The 26587-nt window shown below is 35.7% G+C and overlaps 1 protein-coding gene across 1 annotated transcript; it reads left to right on the top strand.

Annotated features, from left to right (window-relative positions):
• The first annotated feature begins 1091 nt into the window (after positions 1-1091).
• On the top strand, positions 1092-26508 carry LOC110823103 (Protein kinase superfamily protein). Its single transcript, XM_022053404.2, has 13 exons — positions 1092-2581; positions 4006-4443; positions 8481-8584; positions 9003-10270; positions 10353-10393; positions 20382-20450; positions 23503-23603; positions 24732-24810; positions 24962-25060; positions 25150-25218; positions 25428-25477; positions 25579-25755; positions 26085-26508. Exons 1-13 carry the CDS (start codon positions 2087-2089, stop codon positions 26242-26244), a joined length of 3150 nt encoding a protein of 1049 aa, XP_021909096.1. The 5' UTR covers positions 1092-2086; the 3' UTR covers positions 26245-26508.
• The last annotated feature ends 79 nt before the right edge of the window (positions 26509-26587 follow it).

The following is a 26587-nucleotide window of genomic DNA, read 5'->3' as shown; positions in this document are numbered from 1 at the left end:
GTCTTTTCAATAGTTAGATCTTACAACTTTAATTATTTATTTTTTTAATAACAAAAAAAATTATTTATTTTATAATATTATTACAGGTTACATTATTTTTATTTTTTTTTAATAATCATTATGTTTTTTAATTTTTGATACGTATTAAAGTGGTTATATTTTTTATTTTACTATCAATACGTATTTGTAAAATTTTAAACAAAATATTCATGAATTCAAGCTTAAATTTGTAAGATAAATTAGCTCACATCAATTTAATTATATATTTATAAAAAAAAAAAATATCTATTAGCTCAAATGTAAATTATTAATCTTGTATAAAAATATTTTGAATTTCAACAAAAGGGATTTCATTTTTACTAAAATATATAATATAAATTACCAAAAATCCTCTAATTTATAACTCATTCTACACTAATTCTCACCTTCAAGAACTTATATCGTCAACAAAAAAGATAATTAACAAAAATTATAAAAATTACAAAGATGACTTTCTATGTATAATACAAACAGACACAAAATAAAGTATTTTGTTTTTACTAAATTTGTTTTACGAGTAGAAAATTAAAATGAAATAAGATTAAGATTGAGAAAAAGATGGCAAGCTAACTTGTCTTATATAAACAGCATCCATGGAAAATTCTGGTCCAAGTCGCCTTCACCTTACTTCCATCTCATATGCTTTTTTCAAATTGCAAGACGAGAAGATTTTCCTTTAAAAGAAAACCCAAATGTTGATGCACAGCAATGGAGATAACAATATGCTTGCAAGTGAGAAAGAATATATATATATAATTATATATATGTACGCCAGCAGTTTTTAAAAACACATCAGAAATTTTCCAATCACGTAATTCATAGAATTAAAAAGGAAGCAGGCTACAGTAGACGAACTTTAACATTTCCTCCACTCGCGCGACTGAGAAAAAAGTCTTTTTGAAGATACAAGAAAAGGCCGCATTTTCACAAACGACAATATCCGAAATTTTAATGAAAATAGGAAAAAAAGATGATGGCTTTTAGCTTTAACTAAATTTATTTTTATATATAGAAATATCAAATATATGTTTTTGACAGATTGGGGGAAAAAGGGTGTTTGGTTTTCTCTGCAGATTGATTCTTTCAATATTTATATTTTCTGCCCAGTTGGCCAGAAATTTCCAACTCATGTTTCCACGTTTTGGGAGTTTGTGACTGCAAATTGGACTTCGGAGAGAGAAAGAGAGAGAGGATGGGATCCAGTCATATAACAAGTTTTTCTTTCTTGGGTTTGTATATGTAGATAGATAGACGTTTAATTTGTAGTGTGTGTATATATATATATGTGTACATATACACGAAGCGCCAGTTGGTTGGGTATGAGTGTGTATTTTGTTGCCCACCAATTTAATCTTTTTCTGGGACCGTGAAAATCCTTGTTGCCTCTAAAACCCAAGTGGGTCATCTTTGTTTTTGAGGTCCTACTCCCCCACTTGTTGGTCTATGCTGTATTGGCTTCTCTCTCTTTCTCTCTGTTCTTGTTCCCTTTTCTCTACGCTAACTCTCTTTTCTATTTGGTCTTCTTCTCTCCTATATCCGATAGGAATATCCATTCTTGTCAATCTGGGTATTGATGTTCCTTTTTTCTCTTCTTTTTTCGTAGTTGAAGGTAATAAACATTCAGGTCCTTTGAATTTGGTTACCTTATACATAGTCTTTAATCTACTTTTGGTGGATTTATATGAAATATCTGAATCTTCAACTGTTGAGTTTTTTGTTCTTAGAGGTTGGAAGGATGTTATCTCTGGCTCAAGACATCTGGGTCTTTTGATATTGGACTAGCTTTATTGGTTTTTGCTTGAAATGGTTGATGTGGAGTATGAGATTTGATGGGTGTTTAGGATCACTTGTTGTAGAGCATAAAGCTGGTAGAGGTAGACGAAGAGGGCTTTGTTCCCCCTCCCTTCTGCATCAGCTTGAACTTTCCTTCTCTTGTGGGTGATTCATCTGTACTGGGATTTCTTCATGTTTGGTCGAAGACAATGGAGAGATTTATGGCCAGATTTTTACTTCTTTAGCATTCAGTATCGTTGCTTAATGAGATAACATGAAGAACCTTTTTAAGAAACTCCATATCATGTCTAATCAACAAGAAGATGTCCAAGGATCCACTTCGTCCAGGAGCAGTAATAAGCCCAGCGATGTATCAGCATCCCCTGATAGGTCTTTACACTCAAGGTCCCATCAATATAATCCAGAGCACAAACCCTTTTCTGGTCTTTCCAATTGGCTAAATTCAATTGCCAATAGAAAGAGTCCTAGTCCTCCATCATCCTCGAATATCAGAGGGGAAAGGCTGGAACCAAGTGATTCTATCAATATCAGTGGCTTAGATGCTGCTCTTGAAGCAGTAAGGCGTGATTCAGGGTCCAGTCATTCAAGGGATCCTGATATAGAGGAGGAGTATCAGATACAGCTGGCCTTGGAGTTGAGTGCAAGGGAAGATCCTGAGGCAGTTCAAATTGAGGCTGTTAAGCAAATAAGTTTAGGCTCTTGTGCTCCTGAGAATACTCCAGCTGAAGTTGTTGCCTACAGATATTGGGTAAGTTTCCTATTCACCTACCTTTTCTAGTTGATGAAGCTTTATGCCTTTTCTCAACAGTTCAAAAAAAATCTTGTTGCAGAGTACTTATTTTACTGCCATTACTAATAATTTATTACCTGGTATAAATTTCTCTTTTTTCAATTCGAGGTAGTTGGACCAATATCATCTGTGAACAGTATTGTTTCCAAAAATATTGCATTTGATGAGACATGTTCCATCTCCCACCATAAACGTATGGGAATTTGTATCAATAAAGAATTGGTCTTTGATATGTCAACATGAAGCTAAAGTAATTTTTTCATAGAAGAAAAATAGGAAAAGGTTTTGAGAAGGGGTCTGTTGTCCTTAATCCTCATGATGCTTGTGATCCTGTTATAGTGATCTGTCATTAAAGTTGTTGGAAGTCCTCATCACTGCTGCTGTAAATTGATTATTCCTGCCGGTGGGAGGGCAAAAATATAGGCCTGAATTATTAACCATTCGATCTTCCAGATCTACAAATTTAGATAGACACCAGCAAAGGAAGCTGGAGGTAGTGGGACCCTTTTCTGAGTTGGAAAAAGTGTTGATTAAACCCTACCATTAACAGGATCAAGGTGAAACAAGAGTAGCTATCAAGACCGGGAGAATTTCCTTTTTGCGTGCTTGTTGTCTATATTAATGTGTTAATTAAACCCTAGCATCGACGGGATGAAGTCCAAAGAAGGGTAGCTATGGAGATTGGAAGAGCTTCCTGTTTGTTTTCTTATTGTCTGTATTTAACATGATTAAGATTTGAAATTTGTTTGTTTCCTCTTTCCTCATGTCATACCAATCAGGTTTCTAAGATAATACTTCTTTCTCTTATCAAAATGACAAGAATTCTTTCTGTTCTATAATTTGAACTTCCTGTCTTCTGTTTTTAAGTTTCTCCTTAATCATTTCTGTTTATATCCTATATCTCAATTTTGTATAAAACTTGAGCCTCTATTCCAAGACTCTCTCTTGGAAGCCAAGCCACAAGTTTTTCATGCTTCCCATGTTTTTCCTTTTTGTGACACTTAGACTTGGAAATATTTGGCAAAATTTGGTGAATGCATTCACACCTAGTGTATTCTGCATTCCTTCCGTGTTTAGATATCTTTTTTCCAAACAACTAGATCAACGATCCTTGCCTTTACCAGCTTGTATGTGGCATAATAAATATGGTAAAAAAGGAAATTATTTGGCCATTTTATTATTCTTTGATCTTTGTTAGATTATTCTGAACTTTGTTATGCTCATAGCTTAACCACTTTAAGACTTGAAATGCTTATGTATTCGTATTATACTCATTCATGCATGTGAATTTCTTTTTGGTCCTCTTGCTCTCCATTACGTTTTTCAATATTGTTATTCCTTTCTAACCTATCTCATATCGTAGATTTGTCCGTGCTTCACAGAATTACAATTCTCTTAGCTATGATGACAAGATCTTGGATGGATTTTATGACCTGTATGGAGTATTAACTGAATCCATCTCAGAAAGAATGCCTTCGCTGGTTGATCTGCAAGGAATACCAATCTCAGAAAACGTGACGTGGGAAGCAGTTTTGGTGAATAGAGTTGGTGATGCTAATTTGTTGAAACTTGAACAGAAGGCACTGGAGATGGTTGTCAAGTCGAGATCAGGTTCTCCAAATTCTATGGGCAGTGAGCTAGCACGGAAGCTCGCTGTTTTAGTTGCAGAGTACATGGGTGGACCAGTTGCAGATCCTGACAGCATGTCAAGAGCCTGGCGAAGTCTTAGTTATAGTTTGAAAGCTACACTTGGTAGCATGGTTCTTCCACTTGGTTCTTTAACAATTGGATTGGCTCGTCACCGTGCATTGTTATACAAGGTACCTGCTGTACTCTAATTATGCTTATAATAAAGTGTAAATCCTTTGAATAGTCCCAAGAACAATGACTTAAGGAGATCAAATAATTCAAGGAGATTACAAGATTTCTTGCAATCCAAAGCTCCCCTTACAACTACGACTATTGAACTCTTCAGTGAGGCACTGGGCTTGCTTATCTCACTCTTAATGCCCTCCTCTCACTTGATTAGATCCAATTATCCAATAAGCCATGTCTGACCGATATTTGTGATGATGATGTAAAAGGAATAAGAAATTTTAGGCATATAGAGTTCAAATGGTAGGCTGATTAAGGATGCATGAAAGAGCTATTGATTCTTTTGTTACTGGAAGCTAGGAGTTATAGATAAGACCCAACAATCTTAAAATGGGGCAATACTTCAACGGATTTCTATTTTGGTTGCTGGAGGTCAAAATTTCCATAAGTCAAATATGAACTCTTAATATTTCTGTCATTATTTTGTAGCCACATTTTGTACTTTCTATTCTATGATCTTACAAATTCTCTGTTGAAGTAATTTGTTGGTTTAGGTTCTCTCATCCAAGCAAATTTATATGGTTACATAATGGTCTTGTTTGATTTTCGTTTTTCTAGGTCTGCTGGCAAATTAACTATGTTTCGGTATCTTTTTTATAACTTATGCTAATAACAAGTATGTTCTAAAGATGGAGAGATGAGATTAGCTTAACTAAGAGGAACAGGGACTATGAGTACCTTATGCATTGCATGGTAACTTTTCATCACTTATTGTTTCTTATTAGAGTAGAAGCTGTGTAATAGCTATCTTGTTTGTCGTGTATCTATACTGGTTTCTATGAATTTCCTTAGGATTTTGTTTCGGATTGTATTGAGTCTCTGGAACATTCATTAGTTAAGATCTGTTAGAACTTTTATGAATTATTCCTCAAACCTTTCCTTTCTGGAGTCAAACTAGTTTTCTGACCCTTCTGCTATCGAAAACTCATGCAAAACAGAACACTGCTCTTTTATCTCTCAAACCATCATCTCCCAGAGGATAGTTGCCATCTTGGAGTTAAAGTGCCCGGTCGACAAATCATGAATTGATTACTTCAAGTAGTATGAACCATTGAGAAAAGGGAAAGATACTTGCTCATAGAACTGATGGTTTTATCTGTAATTTCCTTCTGTAGAATAGAGGCTTTATCATAAGTTTTTTTAAAACATCTACAGTTAGTTCTTTTACTTTCAAAAAGAAGTATTGAACTCCTCTCACATTAGGAGTTGAGGAATGCAGATTCAGTTGGGCTGCAAGTCCCTCATTTTGCTGAAATAAACTGAAATTGTTGGTGGCAGGAAGGAAAAATAAAATAACAACGAACAGAAAGGGAAAAGTGGGAAGATAGACATTTCAACCTTTGGATGAAAGGATTAGTTGAAGCAATTGAGAAATGTGGGGACTAATTTTAAGTTAAGGCCTGAACTAGGAGAAGAGTCATTGCCTTTAAATTCGGGTATTTTGTTACATTCTTATCCTTCTATTATCTCTAAAAAGAATGGGTATTCTTTTCTTTTCTACCATGACTCTTTTTCTTCTTTTATCTTTTCTCTACTTGCGTCTTTTAATTGGTCTTTCCTTCCATCTCAAATTTTTAGTTCCAATTCATGTTCATGAAACTTCATCTACTGACCGTCATATTTGCATACTTTGAATAATTGTGGATGTAAATTCATCGGTTTATCATTCTAGTAATACGGTCAGATTTACCAATCATCCAAGGCCTTGGCACAGGCAATTGTTTTTATGCTTAGTATACCTGAGATGAAGTATTATCCTTTGATAAATTGTAATCAAGTTTAAGCCATTTCTATGGAAACATAAAGGTGGGAGTGTATAGATCACTAGGTCATGGAGTCTTCATTACCATATGTTATATCCTACATGCTAGTATCTGTCATTAGATTTAGCTCCATCTTGCCCTAGGTTGTTTTCCTAACTAGTTTCTCATTCAGGCTTTTATGGTGGATGAATTGCAAGAAGCACGTGTAATTATTCTGCAAAGTTTCTGTTGTGTGTTTGCAAAATTAGAAGTTAGTTCTGAGATCAAATCCCATCATGAATCTGGTTTATTTGGTTTGTGGGTGTCAAATTCTGCATTAGACAGAGTTCTACTACTGAGACAATGACAGTAAGGAAAAATTTAATTTCCCAACATTGCAGGTGTTGTGCATGAATAAAATAAAACTTGGAAACAAGAAATAATGAAGGACAAAAGCATGCACATGGCTGTCCCAATGTAACCTACATTCAGGGAGATGGAATCTGAATTTACTCTAATATTGGAAGATTACAGAATATTGCTCATGCACACTTAGCCCTATCTCACGACACCCAGTCAATCTGCTGTCTCTGAACAGAAAACACTATATGGCAGCTAAATGAGAAAAATGTGCATGTGATTTTTAACATGTAGTGACGGGGCTTACCCTGGACCCATAGGCCACAATGTGTTCGATCATTGCGGAAAGACTGCTCCACTGCATTGAAAGACCCTTTTATCAATAGCTTGATGAGATATGGACACGTGGAAGGTGTTTAGATTAACTTATTCTTGTAGTAAAAGGTGCTTAAAACACATTTTGGTTAAAAAATGAGCTCTAAAGTGTTTGGATCACTTTACAATTGCTAAAAACTGTAGAGCTTTTAGCCCAAAAACTAACGCTCTCAAGACCAGCTTTTTTAAATAGCTTTAATTTTTCAACTTAAAACTTCTCTGACTATTATTTTTTACTAAAATATCCTTTTTGGATACAAAACATCACTCTTACACAACTTTTATTTTAAAAAGTAATTAAGTGCACCTTTTTAATTTTACAAAATTTTCAGCTGAAAGCTCTGCTTTTACCAAATACTTTATAATCTATTGAAGTCTAAGAGGCAGAAAGAAAAATCAAAGAGTTTAGGTACTTTTACTGCTTAAAATTTTTTTAGTGCAAAGCTCATTAGTAAATCCAAATACCCTCATACAAACACATACAACTTTAAGTATCGGAAGTAAGGTGGATTCTTTCTTTCTATTCTCTGTTCTCAAGTGTTGTAGGATATTTTGGAGGTGGTACTCTCCATCTCGTTTTCAGTTGGGATGATACTATTTTGGTGAAATAAATTTTGACTAGTTGTATGTGAAGGTTGTAGAGGAAACCAGGCAAGTTGTTTTATAAGTGGTTCCGTCATGCTTGATGTTGATGATATGAAGAAAAAGGAAAAAGAGCTTCCACAGTTCAGATGCATTATCTTCGTATTCATGGTTGGGATGATCCTAGTTTGACAATAGAGCATCTGGCTAATTGTAGAGGAAGTTAGTTGTAAGATAGCAGCTGGATTGCTCAGGAGGTAGTTCCATCATGCTTGATGTTAATGATATAGAAAATCTTGTGCCTTGAATTTATGCTGACCCAAGGTATTTCAAGAAAACTTTTTAGCTGACTGCAACTTGGTTTGGGACTTAGAAACTAGAAGCCAATTTTAAGTCGGACTCCGAAATAATTGGCGGCTGCAACATATATATGTTTAACAGCTTGTGTTCTTCTCAGTAACACAGGTAAAAGAAACAAATACGGGGAGCTCTGAGGTGTGTGAGGATTTGAGCAGTGAGAAACCCTTGAGTGCTTTTTTTGTTCTTTCTCTATGTAGCAAAAGTTTTTTGGTTATCTTTCCCTCAGGAATGTAGGCTGTTGTGGTGAACTTACTGAATCTTTCTTATCTTTTTCTTTCTCCTATTTCTCCATATTTTGTTGATTGTTTTTTGTGCCTAAAACAAGTTCATGAACTTGGGTTTACATTACAAATAACCGCAATATAGGGGCTTTTGTAGGAAACAAAACTGCAACATACTGTTGCACTGACTGTTCCGTGGATATATTTTAGAGTTAGCCTATACTTTAGATAATTATTGCTTACAAGAACACTCACTTATTTTTCCCTTCAACACTTAAGTACTAGATACCTTTTCCACTAGTTCCTTATCTTCTTTACCTGTTAATTTACATTGTTATGTAGGTTTTGGCTGATAGTGTTGGCATCCCTTGCCGATTGGTGAAAGGACAGCAGTACACTGGCTCAGACGAAGTAGCAATGAACTTTGTTAAGACAGATGATGGAAGGTAATTGGTTGTATGAATTTTAATTTGCTCTTTAGCAATGGGAAGCTATATTGATAAATTGTTCTCCATTGGGTAAGTGTTGCAATGCCTTTCATAAAATGTCCAAGAGGAGATGCTTCACTTACTCCTCAGTTCACCTTTCTGTGCATCTGCTATATTTATGCTATCAGAAACTATCACCTTACTGTTTGAGATATTCAAAATTTTCATTGTGTTATTTAGGATTCCATAGACAAGATGCCATCATGTTATATATACTTTTGTTTTAGTGTTTCTTTGTCATTCTTCATTGGCTAGTTCCCATAGTGGCTTACAAGGGTCATGAGGCAGGACATTGCCTCATTTATGTTTTTAATTCCACATATTTGGCTTGCAAAAATTAACTTATTTATTAAGAGGATATATATGTGAATTTCAGGGAGTATATTGTTGACCTGATGGCCGATCCAGGGACATTGATTCCTTCTGATGCAGCTGGGTCACACATAGAATATGATGACTCTCTTTTTTCTGCGAGTCCTCTGTCTAGAGATATTGACTCATCACATATAGCTTCTTCTAGCAGTGGGGTTGAAAGTTCTCTCGAAGAGCATTCAGAATTTGGGACATCAGAAAAGAGATCCCGGTTTAGTATTCTTTCTGCTGCCAAAAACCAACCTGACAAAGGAGGTGAATTTAACCCTAACGCAAATATTGCCAGAAAAGCTATACATGAAGAAGAAGCGAAGACATCTTCAGATGGTACAAAAAGTTCTTCCAATGCAGATAAGTTGCTGATGCAAGATCTTCCCAACAGACCTAATTACCCTTACTCTCATGCAAGATCTCCTTCATGGACTGAAGGTGTTAGTTCTCCTGCTGTACGCAGAATGAAAGTGAAAGATGTGTCGCAATACATGATTGATGCTGCCAAAGAAAATCCACAATTAGCTCAAAAACTTCATGATGTGCTACTTGAAAGTGGCGTTGTTGCTCCCCCAAATCTGTTTACTGAAATTTATCCTGAGCAGCTGGATGCAATGGTTGAAGTCAGGTCTTTGGCTGACGTGAAGGATGAAAGTAGGCATGGTATTGGGAGCCAAGAAACTCGGAATAAAGATGATCTTGGCCCAGCTCGTTTTTTACCTCCTTTGCCTCAGCCCAAACTGCATTTGAAAGCAAGCCCAGTTCCTAATCCTGCAGAGCAGATTAAACCTGTGGAAGGTTTAGGGGGCAGTCATCTATTTGATACAAGGGAGGCAACTGCACATCCTGTTTCACCACAATCTGAAGCATCCCCTGCGAAGTATGCCAAAAATGTCCCTGTTGCAGCAGCTGCTGCAGCTGCAGCAGCTGTTGTTGCATCTTCAATGGTAGTTGCTGCTGCTAAGTCAAGCACTGATTCAAATATTGAACTCCCAGTAGCTGCTGCTGCAACTGCTACTGCTGCTGCTGTTGTAGCAACAACTGCAGCTGTGAGTAAGCAGTATGAGCAGGGTGCACGCAGCGACAGAGATACAGAATCTTCTGGTTATGACCCACGTGGTAGCGAGGGGCATGATTCTCTGGGAGCAAATGCTGAGGGAGAAAGAATATCAGATAAGTCAGCTGGCAATGACAGCACAAAATCTGATGTTGCACTTGATGATGTTGCAGAATGTGAGATTCCATGGGATGAAATTGCCTTGGGGGAGCGTATTGGACTGGGTAATATCCTTTGCATCTCTTGCTGTATCGAATACTGATTTGGGTTAATATTCACATTGATTTGGTGTGTTCTTTGATGTAGGGTCATATGGAGAGGTCTATCGTGGAGACTGGCGTGGGACTGTAAGTTGTCTCCATCCTTTTCTACAATAGTGTCGGTTGTCGATTGGGTCTAATCATCATTATTGAAAGTAGACCGGTCATTAAGTTGGTTAGAGCATTGTTTCACTAGTTTACTAGCATGATTAGTAGTTCCTTAGTTGATCTCTTGATTCAAAAATATAGATATAAAATAATACAATACAAATAAAACTTAAAAACTTAAAACCATATTATTTAAAGTATATTGCTGATAGTTTTTAGTATTGTCGGGAATAACTGTGTTGTATTCTCGTTGAATAATACATCCCTATGTATACAAGTTTTAGGGATAAGAAAAAGAAAAGTTAAAATTAATTACAAAGAATGTGTTTTACTTTAATTCCCTTTAATTTAGTTTAAACCTATTTATATATCAAGTACATTCTTTAATATTTCTCATCAAGTTGGAGAGTAAATGTTATCAAATCCTAGTTTGGTAATGATAGTATGAAATGGTAGATTACTCAAGTCTTTAGTCGATATGTTTGCAAGTTATTGCTTTGTGAGTACATAGAGAATACATATTAAACTATTGTCTAGCTTCTACTTGATAAAATGCTTATCAACTCCAAAGTTGTTCATTTTATTATGCTGTACAGGATTTTGAGCAATGTTTATTGCGATTTGTTGTCATAGTAAAAGCGCATTCAACCATCTCACTTGACTCTTAAATTTTCTAGGAGTCTTTTCAACCATAGTAATTCACATATCTTTTGTGCCATTGTTTTGAATTCGGACCCTAACAACTACATTATGTTCAAGTGACCGTTGATCCTGTATAGTTTGGATCGGTGTAAACTTTAAATATCAATCTATCATTCCTTTTGAACATTATGCATTTTTCTCATGTCCCCTTTAGGTAAGGTAATTTATAGGCTGCCTTTAAATGTACCTCTTTAGAGTTATGAATGAATTGGCTTGTCATACTCACTTCATAGGCAGTATCAAGTCTTATGTTAGATAGATAATTAACCTCCTAACTAGTCTTTGGTACATTTGTTGATCTATTTCTACATCATCTTCCACTGGTCCCAACTTACAGTTGAGGTCAATAGGTGTTCTCGTTGGCTTACATGCTAGTTTAACTGCATGTTTCAACAAATCATTTATGTATTTCTGAATTTTTTTTATTTTGAATGACTACTTTGATCCCAAGAGGATTTTAGCTTTCCTAATTCCTTCATTTCAAATTCCCTGGTTAGATAGTACGAAGTTTAAGCTTTTCTTCTTTATTATCCCCTATCATAATAATATCATCGTTGAACACCATATTTTATTATTTAATATTATGTAATTAGAATTTTATGAGAATAATAATCTCATATTATTAGAATTCTAGTAAAATAAAAATTTTCTTATTAGTAAATTAGAGATTTTATAAATAGTATAAGTGTAATAAGTTAAAGGGTGAGAAATAAAATTATATTTTTTTTTCCAAAATCAATATGATATTATAACCAAATAAAACTATTTTAGGGTTCTAATTTCAGGGTTTCTTTTAAATCTTAAAATAACACAATATGTTGGATTGATACATTTTTATTCAGATATACTCTCATCACCACCCAAACCAAATTTGAACCCGTCGATGTTTTGGGGTATTTACGGTGATTTTCAGAGGTGGTTTAGGTGTTGGTAAAATAGTGCAGCTACATACTGGAAGCGCCGGTAAAATAGTGCAGCCGCACTCTAGAGGCATCGTTAAAAGGTTGCATCCACACTCTAGAGGCGCTGGTAAAAAGGTGCAACCGCATTCTGGAGGCGCTGGTAAAAAGTTGTAGTCGCAAATTTGCAGGTGCCGGTAGAAAAGTGCAGTTGCACATTCGTAAGCGTTGGTAAAAAGTTGCATGGAGGCGCTGATAAAAAACTACAGCTGCACATCTACAGGCGCTAATAAAAAGTTACAACCGCACATCTACAGGTATCGATAAAAAAAGCCACGTCATTCCGTTTTTCTCCGCATGTTCAGAGATCTTTGTGAAGAAGACGAGTCAAGCCGACTTTGAACTGTTTTTTTGAGCTGACTTCAACCCGTTTTAGAGCCGATTTTGAGCCGTTTTAGAGCCAATTTTGAGCTGTTTTAGAGCCGAACCCGAGATGCTTTAGAGCCGAACCCGAGTCGTTTTGGAGTAGAATTGAGCCGTTTTGAGCTGAGTCGAGCTGTTTTGAGCCGGGTTGAGCCGTTTTGAGTTGGTCTGAGCTGAATCAAGCTGTTTGAGCCGAGTCGAGCGCGCGTACGCCTTTGGTAGATTGTGTGATAACTCTTCAGAATTTGGTTTGCAAGTTGCGCATGTGCGATATCCTTGCACCAATTTGAAGGGGGTGTTGAATACCATATTTTATTATTTAATTATTTAATATTATGTAATTAGAATTTTATGAGAATAGTAATATTATATTATTAGAATTCTAGTAGAATAAAATTTTTTTTATTAGTAAATTAGGGATTTTATAAGTACCATAAGTGTAACAACTTAAAAGGTGAGAAATAAAATTATATTTTTCTCCAAAATCAACAATCATCAACATATATCAGGAGAGCAATAACTCCCTCTAAATTCGAATATTTAATAAATAAAGTATGATCTTCTTGATTTTGCTTGTATCCCATACCCAAAATTACTTTAGCAAATTTACCAAATCACGTTCTAGGTGATTGCTGAAGCCTATAAAGTGTCTTCTTCAGTTTATGTACTTGTTTGTACATGTTTCATTGGCAAATCCCAATACGATTTTCTTGTTGATCTCTTGTAACTCTTCGTGCAAGAATACAATTTGAACTTATGCGAATGTCAATTGAAGTGGGTAGCTAGAGATAGCAAAACTTGCATTATATTCATTTTTGCAACTTATGCGAATGTCTCTTGATAATCTATCCTATAAGTTTGAATATAGCTTTTGGCTATTAGCTTTGCTTTGTACTTTTCAATTGTTCCATATGATCTGCATTTTATGGTGAACATCCTCTTACATCCTACGGATTTCTTTTCTTCTTTTTCAAATAAAAAGTTTAGTGTGTATTACTTATTACAAGCACCAAATAGTTGCCAACCTATATACAAAATTATTTATAATTCAAGTAGGATATCAAAAAGATCCCCAAAATCCTCCATATAGTACGAAAAATAATACTTTATAAAAAAATCCAAGGTCTGGAACCATCTATCTCTAACTTTGTTAGCTTTCATCCCCTCAAAAGCTCTCATATTTCTTTCTTTCTATATAATCAAAAAAATAACGAGGAGAATGACCCACTTGTTTCATTCTATCGCTAATATCCTTTCAAGCCAAAATCTCATCCCGTACATTATCCATCAGTATCCAATAATCCCCAAGAGTCCATACAACATGGTCGATAACTTATACACCAATGGACACCGCAGCAAGATATAATTATAAGATTTCTCCGGCCTCCTTCATAAGAAACATCCATTCACCATAAGTTTTTCTCTTTTCATTAGCTTGCCAATAGTGAAGATATATCCTCTCCTTGCCTCCCAAGTAAAAAAAAAAAAAAAAGAAAAAAATTCTAGGGGAGCACTCACCTTACAGATTTGCTAGTACAGAAACCTAATCTCAGTGGAATCGGTCTTAACCAAGTAGTTGTACAAATACTTAACCGTATGTGTACCTGCAACCTTGAGGCTGCAAATTGGTTGATTATTGCTTCTGTTAAGATATTTAAGGATATTGACCCGATAAGAGATACATACTCATCAACCGCCCAATCATTAAGGTTTCTCATCGACTCCACATGCCATTCCCGAGCGCTCCCAATATTTCTGAATGATTCACAGAATGTGATGTCTTTGTATTGTTTATTGCGAAAATATGATGGAACTGATGTCTAAGTGCTCCACCTCTAAAACAAGGATCCATCCAGAAATTGATTCTTCTTCGTTGCCAACACTTCACTTGATGCATTCTTAAAATTTGTGTCTCGTCATACTAATTCTTTTCGAAATCTCCTTCTCATGCGGTCTTGATGAAATTCGGGAATACGCTCTTTTATTCATAGTACCAAATTTCGCTTCAATTACCCTGCACCAAAGAACACCACTTTTTTTCATGAATTGGCTAAGCCACTTACCTTGGAGTGTCCGGTTTATATCCACAAAAGATCTCAACCCTAACCCATCCTGTTGCAACAGTTTTTTTTTAAGAATTTTACCCCATGCCACCAGATGATATCTCCTTTTATCCTTAGATTCATCATACAAGAATAAATATTAAATGGATTCTAATCTCTTAGCAACACTCATCGAAATTGTCAAAAGAGACATGTAGTAGATGGAAAGGTTGATCAATATGTTTTTAATTAGTGTAAGTCACCTACTTCTAGACAGGAGATTTCTTTTCTATCCCGCTAACCTACTCTTAAGTTTTGCTATGACAGGGTCTCACGTACGCACATCTTTATAATTAGCCCTTAATGGAGGCCCAAATATTTCATTGACAACTCCTTGCCTTTTGCAATTCAAGATATTTGTCAATTTAGTAGCACCATTCCCATCACCCATCTCACCAATTCAGACTTAAATTAATATTGAGACCAGAGATCACTTGAAAGCACAATATCTAAGATTGAGTAGTGCTCATTCATCCGGTTCGTAAAACACTAAGGTCGCATCCGTAAAACATAAGTGAGTAATTCCTCCACATGTTTACACACTCCAACTTAAGTCCTCTAAACAAATCCATGTCCCTAGCCATATCCAACAATTTGTTCAGTGCTTCCATGTCAACAATAAGTAGGAGAGATAATGGATTCCCTTGTCTAAGACCTCTGGAAACCTTGAAAAAATGAAAATGAGCCTCCATTCACCATGACCACTAAAGAATTTGTACTAATACAAGAATTAATCCACTTACACCATCTATATCTGAAGCCAATTCTCTTCAATATGTATTCAGTAAATCCCAATTGATGTGATTATAGGCTTTCTCCATTTTGCAGAGGACTCCATTTCGAAATAGTAGTTCATCCATCACTTTATTAGCCACTAAAATCGCATCTGTAATTTGTCTCCCTTTCACAAAAGCATATTGGTATTAACCTCCCACTATATCCATCAAATTGGCCTTCCTTCTAGTTAACACCTTCTTTATAAGTTTGTAGACGCTTCTGACAAGACTAATAGGTTTGAATCTTTGATGTTAATGGCCCCCTCCACTTTAGCAATTAGAACCAAAAAATTGACATTTAAAGATTTAACAAAAGATTCCACATTATACAATTCCTTAAACACTTTTAAAATGTCATCTTTCATAACATGCCAAAGTTTTTGTAGAAAGCCCATGTTAGAATCACCGTGGAAACATCCTCTTCTCTTTCTTCCTTGTTGCCCAAAGACACTCCCTTTGGCTTGCTCCTAGTTTCCCGTTATCCTTAAACACTTTTAAAAGTCGTCTTTCATAACGTGCCAAAGTTTTTGTAGGAAATCCATGTTAAAATCACCATGGAAACATCCTCTTCTCTTTCTTCCTGGTCGCCCAAAGACACTCCCGGCGGCTTGCTCCTAGTTTCCCGTCATCCTCTTTTGTTCTTTTTGCCCTCAAAATCAGACCTACTCCTTCGCCATCGATCAACTAGGAAGTTGGCCTCCCTCACTTGCAATTGCATCTCTCTTTATTTTCCTCCAAGTCACGGGTTGCCGTACCCATTTTAAATTGAACCACCTTTTTGACTCAACGGCCTAGTTCGGTCCGTTCCACTTCTTTATCCATCTCGGCCCGTAAACTTCTCCCCATCAGCCCATTTGGCCTCTTTAAACTGGGTCATCTACAGTGAGGCCCAGTTCGTAAAAAATGAACAACAAAATGCCATTTTCTCTTCATGTTTCAGGCTTCACCAAAACGGCACTCTCCCTCCGCATTTTGATTGACGTTGTCTTGAATTTTGAATTTTGCCTGACCAGTCTCCATGTCGGATCTTATCTTCCCTACCCCGAGCTCTGTTTCACTGCATCAGCAAAACTCTTCGCCCTCTTCACTTTCAGGCTCACCCTTATTCCTGATATATAGTTGGCATAACAAAGCAACACCGGTGAACTTTCGTAGCCCTCCTCCAGCCTCTTCTCTATCTTCTTCGTAGTCAATGTGTTCACTCTAACCTTCAATGGTGCCTCACATTTTGTTCCCGCTACTTCAAGCATTGCGATCATCATCCTCCACCATCCACCGGTGTCCATCCCTTCTGGTATGAATATTATCCTCACTGTCTCCCCCTTCTCTGTTACTGCTAAAGGTTGTCCATGCCTGTTCCTGCCCAGAGTCACCAACAAATTGTGTCGTTTTCTCTTCTTGTTCCGGCTCCAGAACTTCCCTCCTTACTACAGTAAAAATCGTGAAAAGTTTTGAGCAAACTAATCAACCTCATCTGCCTAGAGCGATATTGAGACTTTAAATCACCTTCCATTCTCACACAGCCTCATACCTTCTGCTTGCTTCCCCTTGCAAACGACGTTGAAGGTTTTATTCTCTATAGCTAGAAATTTCCTGTCATTGGTGACTAATCCAACCATCATTTAGAGAGGAATGACATTCGTGTGATTTTGCGCGACCTACGTCTGTCTAGCAATTTCCGACCACTGAAACTTCTGCTCACCCACTCACAGTTTCGACGATTGCCGAGCATAGTCACTCACATGTCCTACTTCAATGATTAAACAATTAACAACATTTATTTTGATAAACTAGCAATTACTAATCATAAAACAACACAAAAACTAGGCTAATTACTGAACAACACAGCAACTCAACTAAGCTTGAATTATCGAGAAAACAAACTACCCACTTTTAGAAGGATGAGAAAATTCCAATTTATTGAAAGATGGAAGGGAATCTTATGTGTTGTTTGGCCTAGAGAGAGGCTAAATGATTTTACGGGTTTTTTTTCCTTTGGACAAGTCCACTATCCAAGTAGTATAATCTTTCTTGGCTCCAGTATGTCCAATCATCTTCTCCGATTTCTCATTCTAAAAATCATAATGAGATGAGGAAAAAAGGTTCTTTTGCAATTTCAGTCCTTAGTTAATTTAATGACTGACAAAAGATTAAGACAAATTTTAGGGACATGTAGCACATTCTCAAGAAGCAGATTAGGGTTAACCTTGATGGTTCCTGTTCCTACAATGGTGTCTAGAGACCAATTTCTAGTAACAATCTTCCTGCTACTTGGACATGAGGAATATGTGTAAAGGTGTTTTGAGGAAATGGTAATTTGATCACTTGCCCCTGAGTTTATTCTCAAATGATGTACTTGAGACATTTAAATCATGCGAGTGAGAAAACATATCTGAATATGCTAATAGACCTCTACCTATGGGTTTCTCTAGGTCCTCATTCTTGTTTTTTAGCTGTTCAATTTCGGTCTTGAGTTCACTCAAGTCAATGAGTTTTCTTCTTTCTGGAGATTAACTAATGGGCTTGTTTATAAGGCTTCTGTAGGGATTTCTTGTTCCTCCATTCTTTGCTTGAGGTAGGTGGCTTCCCCTGGAGCTTCCGACATTTTTCCTTGGTATGTTGATGCTTCTTAGACAAGGTACATCATACTTGGTCCTTATTCTCTCTTGGGTTTTCAGTGTTACTCATCTCTTTTCCTTGCTGACGTGGTTTGAAGTCTTTAGTTGCCATTGTTGAGTTGTCAGTAGTGTAGGGTTCTAGAATAACCCTCTCCTACTTTCTTTAGCATTAACCAGGATATTACCTCATTCAGAGATGCCAACGATTCTTTTCTAAGGATCTGAATTCTTACCTGATCGTATACTTCATTAACTCATGCCATCAATTGTTATACTCTGTTTTCTCCACCATCTTTTTCAGGGTAGTGGCATTTTTGTTGCTTTCAATTGTCAAGCAAAGATATTGATCAAGTTCCTGCCACCAGTTTTTTAATAGGTTGACATACTCTATGACCGACTTATTTCTCTGTTTTGCTGACGAAGCTTTTATATTCACACCATGATTAGGAATGCATCATTTACCTTGGAATACGTTTTTCTTATCGAATCACAAACTTCTTTCGCGTTGGATAAGAACATAACAACATTGTTTATCTCTGGTGCCATTGAATTCCAAAATCAAGTAATTATCATTGAATCATTTTCATCTCATGAATTAAAATTTGGGTCTCCTGGTTTTGGTCCAGTGCGCAGAATGCGACTAATTTTTCCTTTTTTCTTTTAGAATGGTCCGAATCAACTGTGACCAATTCAAGTAGTTTCTTTTAGAATGATCCCTAAACCAACCTGGATTGATTGGAATTTTCCATTAGTTTGTGCAGAATTTTCCATGTGAGAATTTGTGCCATTGATTTGAGACGTAGCATCCAATATAATTTAGGTTTTAAGGGAATTAAGCCAATTAAATAAACCAAAAATTAAGGGTTTTACTGGCTGGACTGCGGCTGTGGTGTGGCTGGGTAGTGGCAGCTAGACAACTAGACAGAGGCGGTTGTGTGACAGGGGGGGCGGCTGGGGGGCGCAGAAGCACCTGGGTGGCAGACGCAGCTGGAGGGTCTGTGCGGCTGCAGGTGGCTGGTCATGCGGCTGCTGTGCACGGCTGCTGGTGTGGCAGCTCGCTGATCCCGTGGCCTGTTGGTGCGCGGCTGCTGGTGGCAGCGCCTCTACTGGTGTGTGGCTGCTAGTGCTGTTGACCTGGCTTCTTTCTGGCTATGGAGGCTCGTGGTGGCTGGTATAGTGGCCAGCTATGAAGGCTGGATTCTTTGAAGGTTTTTTGTATTTTCAGCAATGAAAATCAAATGAGGTTTGTAAAAGAGTTTAGATTTCTAAACTTAGACTTCTGTTATCATGTCAGGAATAATGTGTTGTATTCTCATTAAATAATACGTTCCTATATATGCAAGTTATATTGATTACAAAGGATATATTTTACTCAGTACCCTTTAAATTAGTTTAATACTATTTATGCTTAAAGTACATTCTTTAATAAATATTAACAAATATATCAAAAATATAAACTATGTTATGTATTTAAATGAAAAGTCAAAACATCAAATATCATTATCTAAACCAGTTGATTTTAATTGAACTGATTGGTTTTTTGGCTTTTATTAGATTTGACTGATTTTCACCAGCTTTTATAGTATTTGATTTATTTACTAAACCAAATGGGCTATATCTCTGGTTCATGGTTGGACCATTCTGTTTGGTATAATTTAATAATTATTGTTCTAATCCTTGCTTGGTTGGGGAAACATAAAATTTTGTCATATTTACCTGAGGGAAATGATTCTTACTAATAATTTTTATGATGTAGAAACTGAAATTTATTAAGCAACGTGATGGGTTTATGGCCTTAGAATAATATGGAACAAATAATTGGAGAAACTAACTCGAGGTCGATAGTAGTATTTAGCAAGTTAATAACTTCATTATAACTTATCTTTAAAACATAATATATTCATCCCATTTATCTTATTACATGGAGTACTGAGAAAATAGGGACCTAAATTACAGGATTTGAAATTGCTTATTGTAATCTTTCACAAGGTTCTTAATGGCAAATATACTTTTAGGAGTTTTTTGCTTCCTGGTTGAAGGCTTGTTATATAGCTGCCTTAAGAGTGTTGCTATATTATAGTTATCCCACTCTTTTTAGATATTTAGTTGAATACTCTTTTACGCATGAGAGAGCTGTCATAATTACCATTAATGCTACCTAAGAGCCAATTAAGAGGCTGAAAGATGTTAGAATTTAGCATAATTCTATAGATTTTTACGACCTGACTTTGAGGAATTAAGTTTGTTGTGGTAATATTGGCACTGAATAGGAGAATATATTGAATGTTGTCACCATTCCTGAAACCGTATTAACTAGGAAATACAGTTTGAGAACCGGCCTCTAAATCTTCTATTTCTGCACCTTGCATTTGCTTATGATAAGTGATTTTAGTTTTATTTCTGTTCTGCTATTAGAAGACAATGTTGTGATCTTGTTGATTTCACAGGAAGTTGCTGTGAAGAAGTTTCTGGACCAAGACATTACTGGTGAATCACTTTTAGAGTTCAAAAGTGAGGTAAAAAGGCTTTTTGTCTATTCTTTAGGCATCAGTTGATCATATATCTCTGTGAAGCAAAGTCTAGTTACATTCCTTTCTCAAGCATGCGTTTCCTGATTCTTTTTTCTCATTATTGTGTGCCGTCAATAACATATCATATTTGTAGTATTTGAAACATATGGTTAATTGTATCTGATAATTGATCATCCCAATATATCTGATTCTTTTTTGAGAGAATTTCTTTTTAAGATTTTTATTATTAAATTTTATCACAAGAGTGATGAACTAATCATAATATCTGGTCCTAATACTTGAGGAACATTGTAGGTGATCTAACATGATAACCTTCCTAATACTTGAGGAACATTGTAGGTGATCTAACATGATAACCTAACATACTTGGACATGCATATAAATTGGGCAAGCCATATCACTTTTATGCAAGTATCATAGTTTTAGACATAGAAGCATGACCTTTTCCACTCTTAAAACTCTTCTGCAAGTATTATAGTTTTAAAGATAGAAACATGGATTTTTACATTTGCCAAAGGTTTTGGGATAATGTTTTACCCAGCTTCCCTTATAATGTTATTAGAGCAAGATTACCGTCTTGCAAATTGTGTTTTTCATTTTTGTTTTTTGTAATCATTTTTTTAAAGATAAAAAGTGTGAAATATATATTAACAATGTACTAAGGGGGTACCGGCCATATATAAAAGATTTACAAGAGTATTACAGTATTAATGATATTTTCAAAATCTTCATCTCTAATAATGTCATACTCTAACAAGATGGATTCAAAAAAATGATACCATCTCTTTCGATCTATAAGATGGTACCTCTTTATCCTTAAAAGCTCTAAAATTTGTATCTATCAGGATATTAAGAGTAAAAAGAGAAATAATAAGAGAGGTGAATTAGTCTTTTAAAAGTATCAATTAGGGTTAGGATTAGAGTTAATATTTTGAATTTACTTCACACCAGCCACTGCTGCATTGATTCCAGTCATGATAATGGTTGTTTTAATTGCTTATATCCTATAAAAGACTTAATCTTTATGTTATAATCAATGAAAGAAAAGAATAAAATTATTTTTCAGATTTCTCTCTTTGTTTCTCTTCTATTCCTCTCTTCTCTCTCTCTTTCTTTCTCAAGATCAGATAATCATGTCAAAGGCTTCTGACAAGGTGGTATCAGAGTTTGAGAATTCGGAAGCGATCACCGTGAAGGAGATCGAACTGAAACTTATTGCGTTCATGGAAGAATCGTGGCGGCAGTTCAGCATGATCCTGAATTTGCTTTGTGGCAGATCCACCTACTAGACCGAAGAAAGCTTGACATGCCTGGCAGAGGCATTCCCGGAAGATGCGAGGCCGACGGCTCAAGGGGCCTCACCTGACGGCCAACTGACCCTTCTTCCGCATAATGAAGAAGAAGAAAAAATTTGGGTTTTAGATAAAAATATAAACCTTTAAACCGGTTCAGTTATTGAATTGAGCCAAACAACACAGACCGAACCAGACTAATTTATCCGATTCAAACTGGCTCAGCCAACATTTTGAACCGAATTGGTTCACTTGCTCTCCTTCTCTTTCTTTCTCAAGCAATAGTGACGGGGAATAAACACCCTAGAGGTCTTTCCCTCGTTCGCCTCGGCTAACCAGCTAAAAAGAGCTACCCCTCAAAAGCTCTGCTCGGTTCCACTTTAATCTGCGTGAGGTCAAAATGGAAACCTGCAAGTCTCTCATTCTTCAGATGGGTTATGATATAGAAAGGGAGAAGCGGAAGAAGGAGAAGTGGAAGAAGAAAACGTTACTGCAATAACATGATTACAATGCCCAATAGTGTAGAAGCAGTAGAGGCAGTGGTGTGGAGGGGCCAGTCTGTGAAAATTAAATTTTCACGAGGTAAAAGCAGTAGAAAGCTGCTTTAAAAATATATATATACACATTTATATATAATAAAAAAATTGATTTTATGGGGATAGAAGCAGTAGAAAACTGCTTTAGAAAAAAAAAAGATATATACATATATAATACTTAAATATATATATATATAACTGCTTTAAAATATATATATGGAAAAAAATTAAAAAAAAATATATATATAATAATAATAATAAATTATATTTTAACATTGGGGACAAAGTTGATGCTGAAAGAGAGGGTATTGTCAGAATATTAAGGATTAAAAAAAAAGAGAAATAATAAGAGGGGTGAATTGGTTTTTTAAAAGTATCAATTAGGATTAAAATTAAAGTTAATATTTTGAATATATTTCACAGCAGCCACTGTTACATTGATTCTGGCTATGATAGTGGATGCTTTAATTGCTTATAACTTTTAAAAGACTCAATCTTTATGTTATAATCAATCAAAGAAAAGAATAAAACTATTTTTCTAATTCCTCTCTGCCTCTCTTCTATTCCTCTCTTCTCTTTCTCTTTCTTTCTCAAAATTAGACAGTCATGTCAAAGACTTTTGACAATCTCTTTCCAAATGACCCAAAAAAATGGTCAATGGAATCAATTTACAACCTCTATACTTTTGTATAACCCCATCCATGCCAAAATTTCTCCTTTAATAGAACCTGCCATCACCTAATTAATCCCCAAAAGACCATAAATCATGCTCCACAGATCATAAGCCATAGGACACCACAAGAGAAGATGGTTGCAAGACTCCACATCTTTCATGCATAAGTAACATATGTTAATTACTAAAAAATTCTCAATAGTAAGGTTTTACACCTTGGATTTGTCAATAATGTGATTAACCCTGGTTGGCCATGCTATGTAGGTGGCTTATTTGATTGTAGGGGAGAAGAATCTAATTTTTAGATGGAGGAAACAATATAAAGGGTTTTTTCTTGGCTAGATTTTAAGAATTTTAGATCATACATAATAGAGTGGCCATAAAATTCTTGTGAAAAGGGCTGCTCTATGCCCCTCTTACTCGGTTCTCTTAGACATGGCGATGCTGCGTTTTTATTTGGACTCTGATACTTCTTGTACTGTTGTTTCCTTCATAGTACATGATGAATTGTAAATTGTTTTTGTTTGAACTGGAAGGTCTGCATCATGAAAAGACTCAGGCATCCCAATGTTGTTCTGTTCATGGGAGCTGTTACACGTCCACCGAATCTCTCAATTGTTACAGAGTTTCTTCCTAGGTATGCTGACCCTTTATGTTTCTTTATGTGTTTCTGTTGTAATTTTGGCATATTGCTTTTATTTCTGAAATTATCTGGTATAATATTTCTTCATATAAGAGACCATCTAATTTTATTGTGCCAAAATTGCACAAAATCATATACTGTTAGGACTGTTCACAGTATACAATGTGTGAGTAACTTGTGTTTTATGTTAAGTGGCTTTCATTAGTTTAAATAAAGCAATGCAACAAATTTTCATTGCCATTACATTAAAAAAATTTATCTGATTCTTTGTGCCTGTCATTGTTGTAACCAAAAGAAGGGAAGAAAACTTCTCAAGAAACGGAAAAAAAAAAAAGAAGGGAGCTAAGAAACACTCAACTTAAACAGTAGAAAGGGGGAGAAGATAAGGGCTCTATTTGGTATTTTCTAAATAATAAATTTTTATATTTGAGAACATGCATACTGTTATTCCACCCCTGAATATTTTGTTTACAGGCATCCTGTGCTTGATGATGGCAGCTTGGGGAACCTTTTACACATTTTGGTTTCTGATCTTCTGTTTATCTTTTTTATTGGGTAGCACACTGCTGGTTCTTTCTAATGATACTTCTTTTTCATCTAAAAAAGACCGTGTGGCGGTATGTGTATGCATGGTGCTCAAGGAACAATAATTTTCTAATAAACATTAGAAACAGTTTTCTAAAATTTCCGAACACATGTCACAATCTAACTCTTATTTTCTAATATTTAATTCTGTTTTCAATTTCCACATTAGAAACCTGTAGCAAAATTGAATGGCTTGAAAAGGCTCAGCGAGGGATAACATTTCTGGCACATTTTTTTTCTTTTTGCTGGAAGTTGACTTTCTTCCAATTGATGTGGAATGCTTTTTGTCCATTACACATTGTTTGCTTCTTTAGCCTTTATTTCTCGGTGAAACATAGTAGTTTTGTATTCATATCTTTTTCACCTGGAGAATGAAAAGTACTCAGAATTTTTGCGCTTCCATCATCAACATTTCTATTCATATTTCCATACTCAAACTGGATCTGATTGCTCTTCTTAGTTGAGACTTTACTGTAATTATTAGATTTTTCTGTGTTAATGTTATTCAAAAACTGAAGCAAAATTTATGTTTTGCAGAGGTAGTTTATATAGATTACTTCATCGGCCTAATAATCAATTAGATGAGAGAAGGCGTTTGCGAATGGCCCTTGATGCGGTACGACTCTTTTATTTGCTCCTTGCATCTTAATCAGTCAGCAATCTGCACCCATGCACTTATCTAAATAAAATGCTGAATCTACAGATATGTTCTTTAATCAGTGAGGCTTCTGTATTTTCTTTTTCTCTGATGGTAACTGAACTCTCAGGCTCGGGGAATGAATTACTTACACAGCTGCAGCCCAGTGATTGTACACCGTGATTTGAAGTCCCCAAATCTTCTGGTTGATAAAAATTGGGTTGTTAAGGTAGGATATTAATTTCCCTGCTCATTGCTGACCACATTAAAGTATCTTATATATGCCAAATATGCATAATTCCTAACTCTGTGATTTAGGTATGTGATTTTGGGTTGTCCCGAATGAAACACAGCACATACCTTTCTTCTAGGTCAACAGCAGGGACGGTAAGCTGACTAAACAACTTGTTCATGTTTATTCTAGCAACATTTCTGCTTCTTGATCTTATTTGTGTAAATTATGTTCTTTTATTTTTATTTCTTAGCTATCTAGCTTGCTTGAGGCTGCCAATACTTTGTACAGTTCATGAATGTGTTTCTATGTCAGCTTTTATTGTGATCTACTTGGTAAGTTAATATACTGACATGTTCTTCAGGCTGAGTGGATGGCTCCGGAAGTGCTAAGAAATGAGCCTTCAGATGAGAAGTATGCCTTCTTTTGCTTGTGCAGCCTGCAATTTCTATCTTTTTTCCCCTTGATTATCCATAGTTTTAGGTAAATAACATATTTGGTGTTGTGATGAACAGGTGTGATGTTTATAGTTTTGGGGTCATATTATGGGAGCTTTCTACAATGCAACAACCATGGGGAGGAATGAACCCTATGCAGGTCGTTGGTGCTGTAGGGTTTCAGCATCGTCGTCTTGACATTCCAGATAACATGGATCCTACAATTGCAAATATTATTAGGAGGTGCTGGCAAACGTGAGTATACTTTCACCATTGTCTCGCCGTAATTCTCACAATGCCAATTAATTATAGTTTTTGTGTTTTGAAATGATTACAGCATCTTGTAAAGATATAAAAAATTGTGCCATTTACTTTTCCATTTAATGGAAAGGGAATGATTCAGCCATCATTAGAGGTCTTTGTTTAAGTAATATGTTTGATTCTAAACTTTCTTAGCTGCATTTGATATCTCTATATGTTAACAGAATGATAAAATATCCAACTAATTATATTATGGTGCTTGAAAATGCCATTTGGAGCTGGAACTTGCATTTATTTTATTTAGTGTTTTCATTTGGTTGTAGGGATCCAAAATTGAGGCCGACTTTTGCAGAGATCATGGCTGCTTTGAAGCCATTGCAGAAACCTATAACCAGCTCTCAGGTTCTGAGACCAGGTATGTCTGTAAGTAATGCTCGTGAGAAGGGTCAGCCATCAAGATTAGCAGAAGAAGAGACAGGTTGAAGAAGAAAAAGCTTAAAACAAAGATATCGCGGCAAATTAAATGCCAGTATACGGAGTCTGGTTGTTTACCGGGGACTCGAAACGAGTAGGAAATTGATTGAAGGCACACCATAAGCCAACAAAATTTGAGATGATTGTGATTCTTTTTTGTTTTTTAAGTGCTTTCTTTTCTTCCAATCTCAATGCTGTTGTGTATTTGTTTGTAAAAAGAAGGAAAAAGAAAAAAGATCATTTGTAATCAAGGTTTTCCCAATTTTGTGTTTATGGGTGGGTTTTTTTTTCTTTTTTTTCTCTTTTTAACAATGTAAAGTGGAGTTATAAATAACTCAAAAACTCATTTTGC

Source organism: Carica papaya, chromosome 9, assembly GCF_054855325.1.
Source record: "Carica papaya isolate Zhongbai chromosome 9, ASM5485532v1, whole genome shotgun sequence".
In the NCBI taxonomy this organism is placed as follows: domain Eukaryota; kingdom Viridiplantae; phylum Streptophyta; class Magnoliopsida; order Brassicales; family Caricaceae; genus Carica; species Carica papaya.
The sequence above is the reverse complement of the archived record's forward strand: the minus strand, read 5'-3'. Positions and strand labels throughout refer to the sequence as shown.

What these genes read in the sequence shown, in the direction of transcription:
- LOC110823103 (XM_022053404.2), top strand. Translation starts at nt 2,087, where the DNA reads ATGAAGAACCTTTTTAAGAAACTCCATATCATGTCTAATCAACAAGAA. An exon ending in TGCGAATGGCCCTTGATGCG is followed by an intron (nt 24,811 to 24,961) that starts GTACGACTCTTT and finishes CTGAACTCTCAG; the next exon opens with GCTCGGGGAATGAATTACTT. An exon ending in ATTAGGAGGTGCTGGCAAAC is followed by an intron (nt 25,756 to 26,084) that starts GTGAGTATACTT and finishes ATTTGGTTGTAG; the next exon opens with GGATCCAAAATTGAGGCCGA.